Source organism: Xyrauchen texanus, chromosome 20 (genome assembly GCF_025860055.1).
Source record: "Xyrauchen texanus isolate HMW12.3.18 chromosome 20, RBS_HiC_50CHRs, whole genome shotgun sequence".
Lineage (NCBI taxonomy): Eukaryota > Metazoa > Chordata > Actinopteri > Cypriniformes > Catostomidae > Xyrauchen > Xyrauchen texanus.
The window spans coordinates 1,620,442-1,642,738 of NC_068295.1; the positions used below are offsets into that span (position 1 = coordinate 1,620,442).

General features: G+C 38.4%; 1 protein-coding gene across 1 annotated transcript in view; it reads left to right on the top strand.

The window, feature by feature from the left end:
* Positions 1-22,297, top strand: part of LOC127660790 (adhesion G protein-coupled receptor A3-like) — a 222,840-nt gene that overhangs the window by 168,229 nt on the left and 32,314 nt on the right. The window contains 2 exon segments of the mRNA XM_052151208.1: positions 6,281-6,408; positions 11,463-11,586. Coding sequence (XP_052007168.1) covers positions 6,281-6,408; positions 11,463-11,586 — 252 coding nt within the window.

Consider the following 22,297-nt stretch of genomic DNA (forward strand, 5'->3'; position numbering starts at 1 on the left):
GGAGTCATTTGTCAGTAAATCGGACAACGGGCGCATAATAAAACAGTGACTCGCGGCAGTCATTTTTCAGTATATCGGACAACAGGCGCATAATAAAACAATGACTCGCGGCAGTCATTTATCAGTAAATCGGACAACAGGCGCATAATAAAACAGTGACTCGCAGGAGTCATTTGTCAGTAAATCGGACATCAGGTGCATAATAAAACAGTGACTCGCGGCAGTCATTTTTCAGTATATCGGACAACAGGCGCATAATAAAACAACGACTTGCGGGAGTCATTTATCAGTAAATCGGACAACAGGCGCATAATAAAACAGTGACTCGCGAGAGTCATTTGTCAGTAAATCAGACAACAGGCGCATAATAAAACAACGACTCGCGGGAGTCATTTATCAGTAAATCGGACAACAGGCGCATAATAAAACAGTGACTCGCGAGAGTCATTTGTCAGTAAATCAGACAACAGGCGCATAATAAAACAACGACTCGCGGGAGTCATTTGTCAGTAAATCGGACAACAGGCGCATAATAAAACAATGACTCGCGAGAGTCATTTGTCAGTAAATCGGACAACAGGCGATAATAAAACAATGACTCGCTGGAGTCATTTGTCAGTAAATCGGACAACAGGCGATAATAAAACAATGACTCACGAGAGTCATTTGTCAGTAAATCGGACAACAGGCGATAATAAAACAATGACTCGCGAGAGTCATTTGTCAGTGAATCGGACAACAGGCGATAATAAAACAATGACTCGGAGTCTTTGAAAACAGATGACTGCGGAGTCATTTGTCAGTAAATCGGACAACAGGCGCATAATAAAACAATGACTCGCGGGAGTCATTTGTCAGTAAATCGGACAACAGGCGCATAATAAAACAATGACTCGCGGAGTCATTTGTCAGTAAATCGGACAACAGGCGATAATAAAACAATGACTCGCGGAGTCATTTGTCAGTAAATCGGACAACAGGCGATAATAAAACAGTGACTCGCAGGAGTCATTTGTCAGTAAATCGGACATCAGGTGCATAATAAAACAGTGACTCGCGGCAGTCATTTTTCAGTATATCGGACAACAGGCGCATAATAAAACAACGACTTGCGGGAGTCATTTATCAGTAAATCGGACAACAGGCGCATAATAAAACAGTGACTCGCGAGAGTCATTTGTCAGTAAATCGGACAACAGGCGCATAATAAAACAACGACTCGCGGGAGTCATTTATCAGTAAATCGGACAACAGGTGCATAATAAAACAGTGACTCGCGGGAGTCATTTGTCAGTAAATCAGACAACAGGCGCATAATAAAACAACGACTCGCGGGAGTCATTTTTCAGTAAATCGGACAACAGGCGCATAATAAAACAGTGACTCGCTAGAGTCATTTGTCAGTAAATCGGACAACAGGCGCATAATAAAACAACGACTCGCGGGAGTCATTTGTCAGTAAATCGGACAACAGGCGCATAATAAAACAGTGACTCGCGAGAGTCATTTGTCAGTAAATCAGACAACAGGCGAATAATAAAACAATGACTCGCGAGAGTCATTTGTCACTGAATCGGACAACAGGCGCATAATAAATCAATGACTCGCGGGAGTCATTTGTCAGTAAATCGGACAAAAGGCGCATAATAAAACAATGACTCGCGGGAGTCATTTGTATGTGAATTGGACAACAGGCGCTTAATAAATCAATGACTCGCTGGAGTCATTCGTCAGTAAATCGGACAACAGGCGCATAATAAAACAATGACTCGCGAGAGTCATTTGTCAGTAAATCGGACAACAGGCGCATAATAAAACAACGACTCGCGAGAGTCGTTTGTCAGTGAATCGGACAACAGGCGCATAATAAAACAATGACTCGCGGGAGTCTTTGTCAGTAAATCGGACATCAGGCGCATAATAAAACATTGACTCGCGGGAGTCGTTTGTCAGTAAGTCAGACATCAAGCGCATAATAAAACAATGACTCGCGGGAGTCGTTTGAAAACAATGACTCGTGGGAGTCGTTTGTCAGTAAATCGGACAACAGGTGCATAGTAAAACAATGACTCACGGGAGTCATTTGTCAGTAAATCGGACAACAGGCGCATAGTAAAACAGTGACTCGCGGCAGTCATTTTTCAGTATATCGGACAACAGGCGCATAATAAAACAACGACTTGCGGGAGTCATTTATCAGTAAATCGGACAACAGGCGCATAATAAAACAGTGACTCGCGAGAGTCATTTGTCAGTAAATCAGACAACAGGCGCATAATAAAACAACGACTCGCGGGAGTCATTTGTCAGTAAATCGGACAACAGGCGCATAATAAAACAGTGACTCGCGAGAGTCATTTGTCAGTAAATCAGACAACAGGCGCATAATAAAACAATGACTCGCGAGAGTCATTTGTCACTGAATCGGACAACAGGCGCATAATAAATCAATGACTCGCGGGAGTCATTTGTCAGTAAATCGGACAAAAGGCGCATAATAAAACAATGACTCGCGGGAGTCATTTGTATGTGAATTGGACAACAGGCGCGTAATAAATCAATGACTCGCTGGAGTCATTCGTCAGTAAATCGGACAACAGGCGCATAATAAAACAATGACTCGCGAGAGTCATTTGTCAGTGAATCGGACAACAGGCGCATATTAAAACAATGACTCGCGAGAGTCGTTTGTCAGTGAATCGGACAACAGGCGCATAATAAAACAATGACTCGCGAGAGTCGTTTGTCAGTGAATCGGACAACAGGCGCATAATAAAACAATGACTCGCGGGAGTCTTTGTCAGTAAATCGGACATCAGGTGCATAATAAAACATTGACTCGCGGGAGTCGTTTGTCAGTAAGTCAGACATCAAGCGCATAATAAAACAATGACTCGCGGGAGTCGTTTGAAAACAATGACTCGTGGGAGTCGTTTGTCAGTAAATCGGACAACAGGTGCATAGTAAAACAATGACTCACGGGAGTCATTTGTCAGTAAATCGGACAACAGGCGCATAGTAAAACATTGACTCGCGGGAGTCGTTTGAAAACAATGACTCGTGGGAGTCGTTTGTCAGTAAATCGGACAACAGGTGCATAATAAAACATTGACTCGCGGGAGTCATTTGTCAGTAAATCGGACAACAGGCGCATAATAAAACTGACTTGTGGGAGTCGTTTGTCAGTTGAACGTTTAACTTCACACCATTAACTGATGCGTCTCCTGAGATAGACTGCTAATTAATTTAAGTAATTTACATATTTTCATATTTCCTATAGGAATGTTGCGTGTTCAAGAATTTCCCATTTAATGAAATTTTGACTGATATTCATCAAACTGACGTGTGATCTGTCTCTCTAAAGATGGATGTTTATTGTTTAGTCTAATCATCATGAATAGGCCCTTTGTGAACATGTCTTCTGTTCAATTTGAGATATTTTTAATGCTTTTCTTCACAAATGAGTGCCAGATTGGCATGTGTAGTTCTTCAATCATTTGTCTTTATTCATTGTGTTTTGGCCGATTGATTTTCTCTTTATGCTGGAATTTTGTGGGGATTTTATTCCTTATTCATTCTGAGTAGTTCAATACTGATGTCCGTCATTTTAATTCTGTTCTGTGTGCATTTGGTCAGTTTCCGGCCGAAGAGGCTCCGTGAGAGCCCCTTATGATTCACACGTGTGCATTCACGATACGTGCATTCATCGTGTCACTTTCATCAATCTCTGTGATTGAGCATTAATACATCGGAAACTCCGTCTTACTCATCCATCATTATTTCTTTCATTAGATCAGCACCTTTGGACTGGACAGCTCCCGCGACGACGCGCTAAAGTTCTACTTTGTAGCGAGCGATCGTTACACTCGGGACTTTATTTATAGCACAACTTGTCGACTTGCGAGCACACGACACAGAGAATGGGTCAATTGTGGAGCGGAGTGTTAAACATTTAACTTTCTCAAATTTCTTCCACAGGCTTCTTTTGCAGTGACTTAAAAATCACTCTACGACAACAGGTGGAAAAACACCAATAAAATATAGATCATAAATACAATTGTAAATAGTAAAAGTATTTGCCCTTTCCAGATTTCTTCTATTTTTGTGTATATTTCATACTAAATTGTTTTGGATATTCAAATGAGATATAACATAAAACAAAGGCATCCTGAGTAAACACAAAACACAGTTTTCATATATATATATATATATATATATATATATATATATATATATATATATATATTTTTTTTTTTATTTATTTATTTATATATATAGTAACAACTGCAACCAAACTCTTCTGATAACTAGAAATCAGTCTTTCACAACGCTGTGGTGGAAGTTTGTCCCACTCTTCTTTGCAGAACTGCTTTAGTTTTGTTTTAGAATTTTGGAAGGTCGGCCACTTCTGGGAAGGTTCACTACTGTGCCAAGTGTTCTCCATTTGGAGAGAATGGCTCTCACTGTGGTTCTTTGGAGTCCCAGAGCCTTTGAAATAGCTTTGTAGCCCTTCCCAGACTGATGTATTACAATCATGCTGCTGAAAAAGTTCTTTTTAGGTGTTGATTTGATTGAACAGGGCTGCCAGTAATTTACGGCAGATGTAACGGTGTAACAGAGACTCAGGTAGGCTGGGATCCATAAGCAGTGTTTTATTGAAACTCACAGATATATGCAGGCAATGGTCAGGCAATGGGGAATCAGGGCAAACCTAGGCAGAGCAGGAGCGTTGTGAGGGAAGCAGGATGTCAGGGCAGGCAGCAAGGGCAATCACGAAGAGACAGGCAAGTTTCAGGTAGGCAGGCAGTAATCAATCGTAGACAACAGGGAAAGCAAGGTCGGTAGGCAGATAAGCAAACAGGAATGGTAGTAGAACGCTCAGTAGTGTAGCCGGAACAAACAAGACTTCGCCCTGAGTGTGTAACTGCGTGAAGCTTAAATAGAGGGAGCAGGGATGGGAATCAGCTGTAAATTTAATCAAGCCCGGTATGTGGGTGCATGGGTGATTAGAACTCAGGTGAATCAGATCTCTGGTGGCCGATCGCGGAGGTGCTCTCGAAAGCGTTTGTGACAAACGGGACCCCTGTCTTCCCAACGGTTCCACTTTCGACTTGCGCTTTGCGCCTCTTCGTTTATTTAATAATCAGGGTCTGTTGTCTTCGTAGGAATAGTGTTGAAAACCTGTTTGATTTCACAAGTGATCAGTTTTATGGTTTGTCACTTGTAGTGTCTGTGTCACCTGTGGTGTGTGTTTGTGACCGTGTTTGTTTGTGTGTTATCAGTGCTGATGTGTTGTGATGTGTGTCTCGGTGCTAGTTTAGATGCTTTTGAGAACTTTTTATAGCAGGATGTTTCATAAAAGGATCAAATGTTCAGGCAACCAAAGGATTTATATTTGTGTGTGTGTGTGTGTGTGTGTGTGTGTGTGTGTGTGTGTGTGTGTGTGTGTGTGTGTGTGTGTGTGTGTGTGTGTGTGTGTGTGTGTAATCCCTCGCCTTGTTTATGAGGATGAATATTTACAAGTCTTACTCTTGCATTTCTCCCACTCAGCCTCAATAACCATTTCAAACCTCTCTCGCTCTGCTTTTTAATTCTACTGTTTGTTGGCATCGCTGGCTGTTCGCTGTATCCTTTATTTTAAGACCCCGTTAGTTCAAGTATGTCTTGTGTTCGATAACTGCTAGACTGAATATATTAAATTACATATTGCATTTGGGGCCTTATTTTAAGTCCAGCACAATGTCTTAACTCATAAGCGCAATGGGTCATATGGGCATAGCCAAACGCTACCACCCATACCTACTTGCGCTTTGCGCTGGCAAGTAAATCGCACTTCTCATTAGAAAATTGGATAAGACGTTGCGCACATTCATAGCGAGTTCCGCTGCACTTTGTGCACTCACGAAAATAGAGCCCAGGGTGTCTTGAGTGACTCCAGAAAGGTCTCCTTAGCAACCAAATTGTCCCGGTTGCTAGGGAGGGTAGAGTCACATGGGGTAACCTCCTCGTGGTGGTGATTAGTGGTTCTCTCAGTGGGGCGTGTGGTGAGTTGTGTGTGGATCGTGGAGAGTAGCATGAGCCTCCACATACTGTGAGTCTCAGCGGTGACGTGTTTTTGTTTTAATAAATGTTCCGTAATGTCACTTCCTAGGTGTACACAAATGTATGGATAACCCGGAGAACATGTTATGTTAGATAATAGTATACTTCTCACTACAAATGCCCTCTTCAAACTGTTGAAATTGGATTCTCTCTCTCTGGCTGTCTGTGTGTCTCTCAGGATCTGAAGAAGGTGTTGTCGTTTCCTCCGTATCCGGGCGAGTTCCTGCACCCGGTGGTGTACGCCTGCACAGCCGTCATGCTGCTCTGCCTGTTTGCCTCCATCATCACCTACATAGTGCACCACAGGTAGGGCACCTATGAGAGAGATTCACCATATGGCTTTACCAAAGTTGCGATCTCATATTTCAAGTTTTAGTTGGTTTTGATTTCATGCACGCATTCTGTTCCGTGTTTTGTGCATTTGAGTTTCAGATTTTTACTCCTTTGTTTTCCAAAGCATGCATTTATAGAGAGCGTTTCCGTGAGTCTTCATTCTCAGTGCTGTTATAGTGTAGACCAGAGCCAAAAGTACAGCAAAATGTGAAGCTTGGGTAACCTACAGCCATCACATTAAGTCCTTAGAGCGCTTCCATATCAGATGCCTTCAGTGCATTCTGGGAATTACATGGTGTGAGTGTATGCCTCACACTGAAATACTTGTAAAGACCAACTGCAGAAGTAAAAACAAGTACAAAAATATCTGAAAGTAGCGATGACGGGCACAAGCAAAACCGGTCCATTTCTACCCGCTTTCAGGAAAACAATGCAAGGTGGACACATGCATTTGGCATTATTCTAAACAATTCTGAAGCAATTTGGGTAAATATAAAAGGACTATATTAAAGTCTGTTGTAAGAGCAACACTTCCTGCTGCCAGGTGGTGGCGATATGACTGTGACCCAGAATAGTCAAATCCATGTGATTAGCCCCCAAGACTAAACATACATCTCAATTTAGATGTAAATCACACATTGCACACAGAAGATATGAGACACTTCCTGTTTCCCATTTTTCGCCATTCATTGAATGCCTAGCCATGGCAACACCGTTCAATATATCAAAATCTGTTCGCAAGGAGTATTTAAAACAAAACAGACTGCAAAATTAAAAAATCCAAGAAATCCAAAATGGCCTACTTCCTGTTGGGCGGCCCTAATGACTATAATTATGAAAGTTGTTCCGTTTAATGAGAACTTTATATGTACTAATTTTGGTGATTGTAGGTGTAAATGGGGGTGCTAAATAAACCATCTTACATGCCCATTTTCAAGGGCCCCCCCACACACACACACACATGACTTTGCCCAGAACTAATGGCCGACGACGCTAATGTGTGTGCACAATTTCAAGAGTTTTCACACATGTTAAATACCCCAAAAGTACTGAATACCTTGAAAAGAGTAATAATAATAATAATAATAATAACTTGTCTTATTATTATCCTTAGAAGAACAATAGGGTCTCCATACTGCCCTAAACATCTTTTAAATGTAACCTTCCCAACCATGCACATAAATCACATGATGACAAATTACATTCTGTTTTCTTATAGAATAATTTGCATAAAATATTTTTATTTAAATATCAATAGTTACTATTATGTATTACTATACAACTCAGCTGTGCACTTGTTTTCTCATGTTGTCTACAGTTGTGAGTGTATTTTGCAGCTCTTTAACTTTAGTTTAAATGTACTTGTGAAGGTTTTGGGCTGACTCACCCATCACAATCATAATGATTGTTGATTTACCCTCTTTAATAAAACACACACACACACACACACACACACACACACACACACACACACACACACACACACACACACACACACACACACACACACACACACACTTGAAATAGTTGAGCTCTATTGATCTTCCATCATAAAGACACTGATGTGTCACAAGAGAGTCTGTCAGATTCTCATCTCGTCACACGCGTGTTGCTCGGCTTTCATCTCAGTTTGCAGTGTGATTTTCCGTGGAGGGTTTTCATGTTGTGCTGTTGACTGTGAGTCATGCGTACCACTCCGAGAGTCGTATGTCTGACATATATTTTAAAAATGCCCTCGTCGTTACCTAATTACTGAAGCTCAGTTCTCTATTGTTTTTTTTCTTCTTCTAAGAAATAAAACTCAATTAAAATTGTTTTATGTTTGCAAATATCCCTAAAATAAAATACTCTAGGTTCAATATGCATTTAGCTGTATTGAGCAGCATCATGTTGATACATATAATGTTGAAGTCTTGCATAACATGTCATGGATAATGAGAGTTTGATAATATCACAGTGCAAAAACATTTAGTGGTTCTGGAAATAGGCTTTGTTTTCTTTATGCAAAATATAAATTCTATAAAAAATATACAAAAATATATAATATAATATGACCCAGACAGGTTTTATGAGATTTGGATATTTCCGATTGCAAATGCATTATTATAAACACGTTTTTTTATTTTATTAACAAAATACACAGAACACCGAATGACAAGGAACATTCATCATGTGTCAGCGGCAAATTTATATATATATATATATATAAATTTCACATTTTAGTTTGAGTTAGTTTCAGAAGCTGGTTTTGTTAGGTTCAGTTTAGTTTCGTGCACACATTCTATTTCGTGTTTGTACAGTGGCAAGAAAAATATGTGAACCCTTTGTACTATAGGTACTCTCACTAGAAGTGGCCGTTAGATATTCATCTGTCCACAGTTAGAGAAACTGTCTATAAATGGAGATGATTTAGTACTATAGGTACTCTCACTAGAAGTGGTCGTTAGATATTCATCTGTGCACAGTTAGACAAACTGTCTATAAATGGAGGTGATTTAGTACTATAGGTACTCTCACTAGAAGTGGCCGTTAGATATTCATCTGTCCACAGTTAGACAAACTGTCTATAAATGGAGATGGTTTAGTACTATAGGTACTCTCTCTAGAAGTGGCCGTTAGATATTCATCTGTCCACAGTTAGACAAACTGTCTATAAATGGAGATGATTTAGTACTATAGGTACTCTCACTAGAAGTGGTCGTTAGATATTCATCTGTCCACAGTGAGACAAACTGTCTATAAATGGAGATGATTTAGTACTATATGTACTCTCACTAGAAGTGGTCGTTAGATATTCATCTGTCCACAGTTAGACAAACTGTCTATAAATGGAGATGATTTAGTACTATAGGTACTCTCACTAGAAGTGGTCAGTTAGATATTCATCTGTCCACAGTTAGACAAACTGTCTATAAATGGAGATGATTTAGTACTATAGGTACTCTCTCTAGAAGTGGTCGTTAGATATTCATCTGTCCACAGTTAGACAAACTGTCTATAAATGGAGATGATTTAGTACTATAGGTACTCTCACTAGAAGTGGCCGTTAGATATTCATCTGTCCACAGTTAGACAAACTGTCTATAAATGGAGATGGTTTAGTACTATAGGTACTGTCTCTAGAAGTGGCCGGTAGATATTCATCTGTCCACAGTTAGACAAACTGTCTATAAATGGAGGTGATTTAGTACTATAGGTACTCTCTCTAGAAGTGGCCGTTAGATATTCATCTGTCCACAGTTAGACAAACTGTCTATAAATGGAGGTGATTTAGTACTATAGGTACTCTCTCTAGAAGTGGCCGTTAGATATTCATCTGTCCACAGTTAGACAAACTGTCTATAAATGGAGGTGATTTAGTACTATATGTACTCTCTATAGAAGTGGCCGTCCAGTCAAGATGACTCAAAGGGATCACTGCAGAATGCTCAATGAGGTATAGAAGAGCCCTTGAGTGACAGATAAAGACTTGAAGGAATCATTGGAACTGGTTAACATCTCTGTTCATGAGTCTAATATACAGAAAACATTAAACAGGAACGGTGTTCATGGCAGGACATCACGAAGGAAGCTGCTGCTTTCCGACAAAAACATTGCTGCACACCTGAAGTTTGCCAGAGACCACCTTGACACTCTACAACACTGGGAAAATGTTTTGTGGACTGATTAAACTAATGTTGAATTGTTTGGGAAGAACACACAGCATTATATATGGTGTAGAAAGGGCACCGCATACCAACATGAAAACATCATCCCTACGGTGAAGTACGGTGGAGGGAGCATCATGATTTGGGGCTGCTTTGCTGCTTCGGGGTCTGGACCGCTTGCCATCATCAAGGGAAATCTGGATGCATAATTTAAGGCCTTTGAGTTTAAAATGAGTGTCATGCCCCATAGACTTCCATTGTAAATTCTGTGTATTTTAATTTGACAACTTCCCAGTTGTTTTCCAATGGATTCTGTCCACAGAGCTTATCTCATAATGAACCCCCAAAAAAGTCCTTTAATGCAACTAAAAAGCACTACTTGCATTGTGCATTCAGTCTCTGTGTTCAGGGAAACCACTGACTCACTGTTTGCCTTATTTTATTATCTAGAGATGTGTCTCTCTTTTCCTTCTGAGATGTTTCATATAGTCATTAAATAAGGGCCATCATTTCCTGTGTGAAACAGTTCATCAGTTTTTAGGCTGTAGATTAATTAGGGAAACATGCACTGTTGTTGATGATGGGATACAGCAGTTGTGACAGGTGCCTCCGTCACAACGCAAGTGTATTTAACTCCACATCACAGACTTTATGAAGAGTGTGAATGGAAATGCTATGAGCATCTATTTAAAAGTCCATCAGAGCATTGTGTCAGACACACACGCGTACGGGCATTGGCACGATTTAATGGAGGGATGCCAGGTTAAAACTGTTGACCCAGTGAAGCGGGCACCTCAGTTCCTTCCTGCCTGAGTGGGCGAATGATTTATGAGAGAATTAGAACGTAACTTTTTATGAAGCGGTGATATTTTCCCTCTGGGATAGCGTTTTTTAAAGCATTTTTACCTATATGAAGTACACTTATTACGTTTACATGTGCTGTTTTAGTCGAGGTATGGAAAGTTTATGGCTACAGTCTTCATCTGTCTATCCAAGTATGCATAATCAAATAATTAAAGGATGTCAAATGCATGCATGTTGCACATAGGGTTGCCAGCTTTCTTCTAGCCCAATACGAGGCGTCTTGATTAACGTATAATGCTATTTTGTGCGCATGCCTCTTCACGGTTTGATGTCAAAAGCAGAGAATAACACGATTATTTCTTCATCAGATTTTTTAAATAAGCTGATTTTAGGAGTTATCAGCGTATTGCTGTGTGTGTAAACGGGCTCAATGTATCTCACTACTCTACAGCCTGTGTTCTGTGTTGACCTGTAGATATATCTCATCTTTCTAATACTCAAATGCACATTAATTGATTTAACCGTGTCTGCACATGTTGACCATATGTTGTGTGTGCGCTTTATCCTGTTTTACAGCACGATCCGGATCAGTCAGAAGGGATGGCACATGCTGCTGAACTTCTGCTTTCATACGGCGCTGACGTTTGCCGTGTTCGCCGGAGGCATCAACCGAATCAAATACCCCATCATCTGCCAGGCCGTGAGTCTTTTCATCAGTGCACTCTTTATCTCTCATGCTCAGATTGACTCTTTCAATACTTTGTCGCCCGTAATAACTGATTATTCGTGTCTACTTGCCGTGTGTTTTATTTGCTCTGTTTTACTGGTGACCTCAAGGCACTTTCCACTAATAGAATACAAAATAAAGCCTGACACTGAAGTTATGATTTTAGGAAATATACAGTAAAAGGTGCTGAAACATGAAATGTTTATTGTGATCTCAGGAGGTCAAAAAATATGAGAGGTTTTAATTTCTAATTGTTTGTTTGGTAGTGTTTTCTGTGAAGCTCATATTTATAATGCACTATAAACTTCTCATAAATGATTATAACTACAGTTATAATACACTATAAAACTTTCTCTATTCATACTTATATCTTGGAGTATAATGCATTATAACACTTACCTATTCATACTTATACCTTAGAGTGTAATGCATTATAACACTTACCTATTCATACTTATACCTTAGAGTATAATGCATTATAACACTTACCTATTCATACTTATACCTTAGAGTATAATGCATTATAACACTTACCTATTCATACTGATACCTTAGAGTATAATGCATTATAACACTTACCTATTCATACTTATACCTTAGAGTATAATGCATTATAACACTTACCTATTCATACTTATACCTTAGAGTATAATGCATTATAACACTTACCTATTCATACTTATACCTTAGAGTATAATGCATTATAACACTTACCTATTCATACTTATACCTTAGAGTATAATGCATTATAACACTTACCTATTCATACTTATACCTTAGAGTATAATGCGTTATAACAGTTACCTATTCATATAAGTATTCATACTTATACCTTAGAGTATAATGCGTTAAAACAGTTACCTATTCATACTTATACCTTAGAGTATAATGCATTATAACACTTACCTATTCATACTTATACCTTAGAGTATAATGCGTTATAACATTTACCTATTCATACTTATACCTTAGAGTATAATGCATTATAACACTTACCTATTCATACTTATACCTTAGAGTATAATGCATTATAACACTTACCTATTCATACTTATACCTTAGAGTATAATGCATTATAACACTTACCTATTCATACTTATACCTTAGAGTATAATGCATTATAACACTTACCTATTCATACTTATACCTTAGAGTATAATGCATTATAACACTTACCTATTCATACTTATACCTTAGAGTATAATGCATTATAACACTTACCTATTCATACTTATACCTTAGAGTATAATGCATTATAACACTTACCTATTCATACTTATACCTTAGAGTATAATGCATTATAACACTTACCTATTCATACTTATACCTTAGAGTATAATGCATTATAACACTTACCTATTCATACTTATACCTTAGAGTATAATGCATTATAACACTTACCTATTCATACTTATACCTTAGAGTATAATGCGTTATAACACTTACCTATTCATACTTATACCTTAGAGTATAATGCATTATAACACTTACCTATTCATACTTATACCTTAGAGTATAATGCGTTATAACACTTACCTATTCATACTTATACCTTAGAGTATAATGCATTATAACACTTACCTATTCATACTTATACCTTAGAGTATAATGCATTATAACACTCACCTATTCATACTTATACCTTAGAGTATAATGCATTATAACACTTACCTATTCATACTTATACCTTAGAGTATAATGCATTATAACACTTACCTATTCATACTTATACCTTAGAGTATAATGCATTATAACACTTACCTATTCATACTTATACCTTAGAGTATAATGCATTATAACACTTACCTATTCATACTTATACCTTAGAGTGTAATGCATTATAACACTTACCTATTCATACTTATACCTTAGAGTATAATGCGTTATAACACTTCACCTATTCATACTTATACCTTAGAGTATAATGCATTATAACACTTACCTATTCATACTTATACCTTAGAGTATAATGCATTATAACACTTACCTATTCATACTTATACCTTAGAGTATAATGCGTTAAAACAGTTACCTATTCATACTTATACCTTAGAGTATAATGCGTTATAACACTTACCTATTCATACTTATACCTTAGAGTATAATGCGTTATAACATTTACCTATTCATACTTATACCTTAGAGTGTAATGCATTATAACACTTACATATTCATACTTATACCTTAGAGTATAATGCGTTATAACACTTACCTATTCATACTTATACCTTAGAGTATAATGCGTTATAACACTTACCTATTCATACTTATACCTTAGAATATAATGCATTATAACACTTACCTATTCATACTTATACCTTAGAGTATAATGCATTATAACACTTACCTATTCATACTTATACCTTAGAGTATAATGCATTATAACACTTACCTATTCATACTTATACCTTAGAGTGTAATGCATTATAACACTTACCTATTCATACTTATACCTTAGAGGGTAATGCATTATAACACTTACCTATTCATACTTATACCTTAGAGTATAATGCATTATAACACTTGCCTATTCATACTTATACCTTAGAGTATAATGCATTATAACAGTTACCTATTCATACTTATACCTTAGAGTATAATGCATTATAACATTTACCTATTCATACTTATACCTTAGAGTATAATGCGTTATAACACTCACCTATTCATACTTATACCTTAGAGTATAATGCATTATAACACTCACATATTCATACTTATACCTTAGAGTATAATGCGTTATAACACTCACCTATTCATACTTATACCTTAGAGTATAATGCGTTATAACACTTACCTATTCATACTTATACCTTAGAGTATAATGCATTATAACACTTACCTATACATACTTATACCTTAGAGTGTAATGCATTATAACACTTACCTATTCATACTTATACCTTAGAGAGTAATGCATTATAACACTTACCTATTCATACTTATATCTTAGAGTATAATGCATTATAACACTTACCTATTCATACTTATACCTTAGAGTATAATGCGTTATAACAGTTACACTTACCTATTCATACTTATACCTTAGAGTATAATGCATTATAACACTTACCTATTCATACTTATTCCTTAGAGTATAATGCATTATAACACTTACCTATTCATACTTACTCCTTAGAGAATAATGCGTTATAACAGTTACCTATTCATACTTATACCTTAGAGTATAATGTATTATAACACTTACCTATTCATACTTATACCTTAGAGTATAATGCATTATAACACTTACCTATTCATATTTATACCTATTCATATTTATACCTTAGAGTATAATGCATTATAACACCTACCTATTCATTTTTATACCTTAGAGTATAATGCATTATAACACTTACCTATTCATACTTACTCCTAAGAGAATAATGCGTTATAACAGTTACCTATTCATACTTATTCCTTAGAGTATAATGCATTATAACACTTACCTATTCATACTTACTCCTAAGAGAATAATGCGTTATAACAGTTACCTATTCATACTTATACCTTAGAGTATAATGCATTATAACACTTACCTATTCATACTTATACCTTAGTGTGTAATGCGTTATAACACTTACCTATTCGTACTTATACCTTAGAGTATAATGCATTAAAACACTTACCTATTCATACTGATACCTTAGAGTATAATGCATTATAACACTTACATATTCATATTCATATTATTATTATTTAGTATTAAATATTAAGTATTATAATGTATTCTAATTATTGTTACACTTACTTATGAGACATTATAACATATTACAAGGTGATTTATGAGACTGTATTAATGCATAATAAATGTGGGCTTCAATATAAGTGTTTCTCTTTGTTTTATACTGAAATTTTTCGCATTTTAAACTATCCATATTTCTGTGCTGTTGATTTTATTGTATAAGATATTTTCTCAACTTTTCACTTTCAGTGCTGTGGATTTCTAGAAAGTTATGCATCCTTAAAACACATGTCACACTCACAATTTTTAAACACAATAAATATTGAAATGGTTTATTTCAGTCTTTCTGTAGATGATCGTAGTTAAACATGGAATCATTTGTGTTTTTTTAATATATTGTCATACTTTAATATGGAAAGTCTGGAACTAAAACAGTCAAATTTAAACATAAAAGACACTTGAGAAGTACCAAAAATAAATGATGAAGGCCTGATAAATGTTTTGCAATATAGTTTTAATGAGAATAAAATAAAATAAAACTTAAATAAATAAATCTGTTTGTTTTCATGAAAATGCCCAAAGTTAAATAAACATCCATATATATTATATACTTTATTATACTAGTTATAGATACATTACCAACATATCTAAAAGTTTTTTAAGACTTTAAAGCCAATTATATTTACAGCGCAATGCTATATAAGCACAAGTAGCGCCTTTAACTAGAAGATCAGTTTTATGGTCTGTGCGTATTATCAAGGGAAGTCCGGTTTATGCACGAGCCCTCCAGATATACAGTCCTCATTTTCTTGACCTGCTTGAGCGTGTCCAGAGATAGCACCTGCCACACTCACGTGAAACATTCATGTGTCAGATGAGAAGCATAATTAGAAATGCAGAACACAAGATTTTGCTTGGGCGGCCTCTGGAAATAATGTAAGTGAAGGGAGAACCCTGGCATTGTTCTTTCCCTAATGGCCGCGAATCCAAACAGACCTGCGACCCACCAGTCCAAAAACAGTGCTTTACAAAATGTACATATTTGAAAGTGCCCTATTGGTAGTTCCCTATGCATATGGGTTGTGACCTTAATGAAAATGAAGTTAGTCTGTGGAGAGCCTCATATATTTGCACTCGCCGTCGTGCCTCAGGGGCTTTTAGAGGCTTTTGATTGGTTTAATAGAAGATGTGTTGTGTGAGAGTAAGAATGACTTTACTCTCGTCTTCAGTGCTAAAGGGCTTCAGCTATTGTGTAGCTCGACTGCATTGATCTCACATTATAGACGGAAGAAGAAGGGACACTGTACAGTTACATAAGTGCATTGAGGTCATTTGTGTATGTGATGCCTGTGTGTGTCTTGTATTAGGTCTTGAGCCCTGCAGGCATTTTAGGTATGTGCAAAACGGCATTCTCAAAACTGTTGGTCTTAAGGAAGCCGTGCATATTAAGATTGGTTTACTCTCTGCATGAAGAATTTCCCAAACAGTCTCTCTCTTTCCTCTTGTCCCACCTTTTGTGCAGGGTCCACTTAGGGATAGTACCCATATATACACTCACCTAAAGGATTATTAGGAACACATACTAATACTGTGTTTGACCCCCTTTCGCCTTCAGAACTGCCTTAATTCTACGTGGCACTGATTCAACAAGGTGCTGAAAGCATTCTTTAGAAATGTTGGCCCATATTGATAGGATAGCATCTTGCAGTTGATGGAGATTTGTGGGATGCACATCCAGGGCACGAAGCTCCCGTTCCACCACATCCCAAAGATGCTCTATTGGGTTGAGATCTGGTGACTGTGGGGGCCATTTTAGTACAGTGAACTCATTGTCATGTTCAAGAAACCAATTTGAAATGATTCAAGCTTTGTGACATGGTGCATTATCCTGCTGGAAGTAGCCATCAGAGGATGGGTACATGGTGGCCATAAAGGGATGGACATGGTCAGAAACAATGCTCAGGTAGGCCGTGGCATTTAAACAATGCCCAATTGGCACTAAGGGGCCTAAAGTGTGCCAAGAAAACATCCCCCACACCATTACACCACCACCACCAGCCTGCACAGTGGTAACAAGGCATGATGGATCCATGTTCTCATTCTGTTTATGCCAAATTCTGACTCTACCATCTGAATGTCTCAACAGAAATCGAGACTCATCAGACCAGGCAACATTTTTCCAGTCTTCAACTGTCCAATTTTGTGAGCTCTTGCAAATTGTAGCCTCTTTTTCCTATTTGTAGTGGAGATGAGTGGTACCCGGTGGGGTCTTCTGCTGTTGTAGCCCATCCGCCTCAAGGTTGTGCGTGTTGTGGCTTCACAAATGCTTTGCTGCATACCTCGGTTGTAACGAGTGGTTATTTCAGGCAAAGTTGCTCTTCTATCAGCTTGAATCAGTCGGCCCATTCTCCTCTGACCTCTAGCATCAACAAGGCATTTTCTCCCACAGGACTGCCGCATACTGGATGTTTTTCCTTTTCACACCATTCTTTGTAAACCCTAGAAATGGTTGTGCGTGAAAATCCCAGTAACTGAGCAGATTGTGAAATACTCAGACCGGCCCGTCTGGCACCAACAACCATGCCACGCTCAAAATTGCTTAAATCACCTTTCTTTCCCATTCTGACATTCAGTTTGGAGTTCAGGAGATTGTCTTGACCAGGACCACACCCCTAAATGCATTGAAGCAACTGCCATGTGATTGGTTGATTAGATAATTGCATTAATGAGAAATTGAACAGGTGTTCCTAATAATCCTTTAGGTGAGTGTATATTTGATTTGGCACAAGTTTTATTCTGGATGCCCTTCCTGATGCCACCCCCATGACTGGGGGACTCTTACTCAAACATACACATACGGGGCAATTTAGAGTCTCCAATTCACTTAACCTGCATGTTTTTGGACTTGTGGGGGAATCCGGAGCACCCGGAAGAAACAGACTCAAATAAGGGAAGAACATGCAAACTCCACACAGGCCCTAGTTGAGCTGGGACTCAAACGCTGTGAGGCGACAGTGCTAATCAATTAACAATTTTACAAACAGTAGACAGACAGATTATGCCGCCGTTTTATCCACTGATAAAATTGGCATTATTTGTAAAGTCATTATAACATAAACATTTCTTTAATGCAAAAAAAAAAGGCAACGGTACATGTCCAGTTCTTGCACACCCTCTTTTTTTCTTGGCACACCCAGAGCCTCGTTTCTGGCTATGCCACGGGTCCACAACAGGGGTGGGCGATATGACCAAAATGTTATATCACGATATAATTTGTGGCGGAGGACGAATCTCAGTTGCCTCCACGTCTGACACTGTCAATCTGCGCATCTTATCACGTGGCTTGTTGAGCGCGTTACCGTGGAGACATGGTGCATGTGGAGGCTTCACGCTATTCTCCGCGGCATCCACGCACAACTCTACCCTCCCTAGCAACCGGGCCAATCTGGTTGCTTAGGAGACCTGACTGGAGTCACTATTATTGGGAATATTAAGAGAAACTGTGCACCGGATTATAGGGCTTTTCTTTCTTGTCTTTTACTTTTTTTAACGCTTTATAATCATTCTGAAATACACAGATGTATTAGTTGATATATGGTTTATCATCATGCAATCAAAGACACTCACCTCAAAATCCAAACTCAAGTGGTCAAAAGAAATCCGTGCATCTGATCACGTGACTTGTTGTGCATGACACCGCTGAGACTCACAGCATGTGGAGGCTCATGCTACTCTCCACGATCCACACACAACTCACCACACACCCCATTGAGAGAACCACTAATCACCACCACGAGGAGGTTACCCCATGTGACTCTACCCTCCCTAGCAACCGGCCCAATTTGGTTGCTAAGGAGACCTGACTGGAGTCACTCAGCACGCCCTGGATTCAAACTCACGACTCCAGCTGTGATAGTCAGCGTCAATACTCACCGCGATAAGCAAAAATATAGCCGCCGTGTTATGCAGAACGGACCTCAAAACGGCGCCGTGATGTGCAGAAAAGGACAGCGAACACCTGTGTACTGGGAAAAGCACAAATAAAAATCTGTACAGAAAAAAATATTTTTGCCTACCTGATTATCATTGTCCCACGTCTGCCAAACATGCAGCCTGAAACTGAACTTTAAATAGGAAGTTTGTAGTGAATGCACTTAACTGCATAGGAAAGCCATAGGTTGCTCCCTTGCTCCCTATTTAGGGTATGACTTAACCACCAGTGTGCTGTCTGTCTGCACTGGTCTCAGAACAGTAGAAATTCACCCTGTGCACTATACATATGTATATATATATATACAGTATATATGTAACCCTGGTGATTTTCCCCTAAAAGTTAAGCTCGAGTATTTAAGACCCTTTCAAATAATGTTTCTTGGGTACTAAGTTTATATTTCTTTACGATGTGTAAATGGGATCTGCGCCTTTAAGAGCATCATTCTGTGGTAGAGTTTGGTTGTAATGTACATGTGCAAAACGTGGGTTTTACAAACAAGTTAGGGTTTGTCCTTTATTCATTGGAGCATAAGTTATTAAGCCCGCCTGATACCTATGTAATGTATGTATGATTAGGTCTTGGAAGTTGGGAAGGGAAAAAAAGAAAGGAGAAAGGAGAGAGGGTGGATGGATGAAGGTGTGTGTTGAAACGCGCCGTGCTGAATGTGTGAGAGAATAGTGATTAATCCGACCAGGATTGGTTGATTTATTTCTGATTATTATATTCAGCAGAGATTTTGTTTAACCAAGGGTTCGCTGGCTGCAAGTTATCTTTTAGTTTGTATACACTTGTGTGAGTTCCATACGAGTTGGTGCTAACTAAGTAGTAACTTGAGTATCTAAATAATAAAGCAGACTTTATCAACGTGAATAACGGTGATAAGGAGGAGCTGCACGACTGCACATCCAGGTAGCGCCCTGAATCGCCGAGGGGTTCAGGGTTCCCCTGGCAACGAGGGATCGTAAAGAGTCCAGGACGCGCATATCAGGGACGAAGTGAGTGATCGGAGTTTCCTAACACGGGAGGACTCATTACTTACGGATTGAAGGTATCCCATTTAATGTTTATTTGGCTCTTCGGAGTGAAGCGGCCAATTATCTCTTTATTTTGTGGCCACAACGCACGCGAGCAACGATACAGGCCTGCAACGAGGGGTGAGCGCGCGTGTGTGTGTGTGTGTGTGTGTGTGTGTGTGTGTGTGTGTGTGTGTGTGTGTGTGTGTGTGTGTGTGTGTGTGTGTGTGTGTGTGTGTGTGTGGGCCCACGTCAGTTAATGTGTTTATATGTTCATTTATAACTGCCATAGCATTTTCATAAGAAGCGTTCGATTTATTGTTATTTATTTTCTGTAAAGGGCAGTTCATATATATGTAAATAGATTGGATGGTGCATTTAAAAAGTGTTAAAACCATATTGAGAGGCATTTTATTTATCATAAGTTATACTTAATTGTTAATATTCATATTCATCTGTGGGTTGTCATACCATTCTAAAAGTACATTAATCATAGAGATTGTGTATTTCTAAAATATTCCAACTACATTTATGTGACATCACTCTAGAATAGACAGGTAATTGTAGTTTACTGTTTATTTATCATCTTTCTAGTTTCATTTTTTCCTATTTCATTTAAATTCATATTTGTTTTTTAATAAACACTGTAATTGTTTACTTGATGTGATTTCATTAATTTTACTAATTGGTTTGGTTGAAGATTAACCTGAATATTTCCATTGGGTTAATTCACATTCACTTTAAATGCATGGTTCTAGTTCAGGAGAGGAAATTGGGTATTGTGTTAAAGGGTGTTAAGAGAGTTCCCTTATAATTAGTCGAGAGACTGCAAAGTTTGAACCCGAGTACCCGCCCTAAGAGCTCAGGTACGTCATTCCTGAGAGGGTAGAGTGTGCTACATATATAAATTCTCAATGTGATAATACTCAGTAAAAATAGGATTTCTAATGAAAACCTAGCGCTATTTTCCACATATATGTGCACTGTGTTTAGCAGCATGACGTTTCGTGATAAATCGCTCAAATTTGAAAAAATTCACATTGTATGAAACTACAGACTCTAAACTTTTGACTGAAACAGGTTTCAGTGGAAAAACGTAATACATCCAGATGTAGTTTTGCTGGCGTTTCTCCCAAAGACAAACTCAGCTGCGATCATCACCATGTTGTTTTGTCACATGAGTCCTTGCGTCAGAAGTTGATCTCTTTAATGACAGCACAGAGTCTCCTGAACTGTGATCAGTCCGTTTAAATGAATTTAAATTATGCATTGTATATAGCGAAGCCAAAATGCAATGTCCACGCATGTGGAAACGGGGACGCACGAGGATACGGGTTTGGAACAGCATGAGGGAGAGTAAATGATGACATAATTTTCATTTGTGGGTGAACTATCCTTATAAGAAAAATATAATTTCTTTCTTTCTTTCTTTCTTTCATTCGAGTGACAGATATGTTCTTGACAGGCATCATGATCTTCCCCCTAACATGTTGTCTAGGTAGGTAGCTCTCTAGGGTTTGGAACAAAGGTAGTCAGTTTATCTCTATCTATAAGGGAGTTTCTGCACACATGGCGCTCAGCGTCCCGACTCAAGGTGACTCTCTGATTTATATTTATTTCATCTGAAAGGTTTTGTGTTGCTCAGCAGCCTGTACAGACGCTGGATTTGATTGGCTTTGCTTGAGTGCTGGATGACAGCAGCCAGAGTAATCTGTGTAATGGGAATCCACTGTCAATTCCCAATTCGAGTGATGCCCTTAATGTCTCTCTTTCTATCTCTCTCTCTCTCTCTCTCTCTCTCTCTCTCTCTCTCTCTCTCTCTCTCTCTGGGTAATTCAAGGAAGAGAGAGGGAACATGGATGTTTTCACTGCTTGCACAACTCCACAAATAAACATTTTCCCAATGTGATGAAATGCGAACGCAGTGAAAATCTGATTATTATATTCGCTCTCTCTGCAAACACAGCGACGTCTAAGTGGATGAGAGAAATT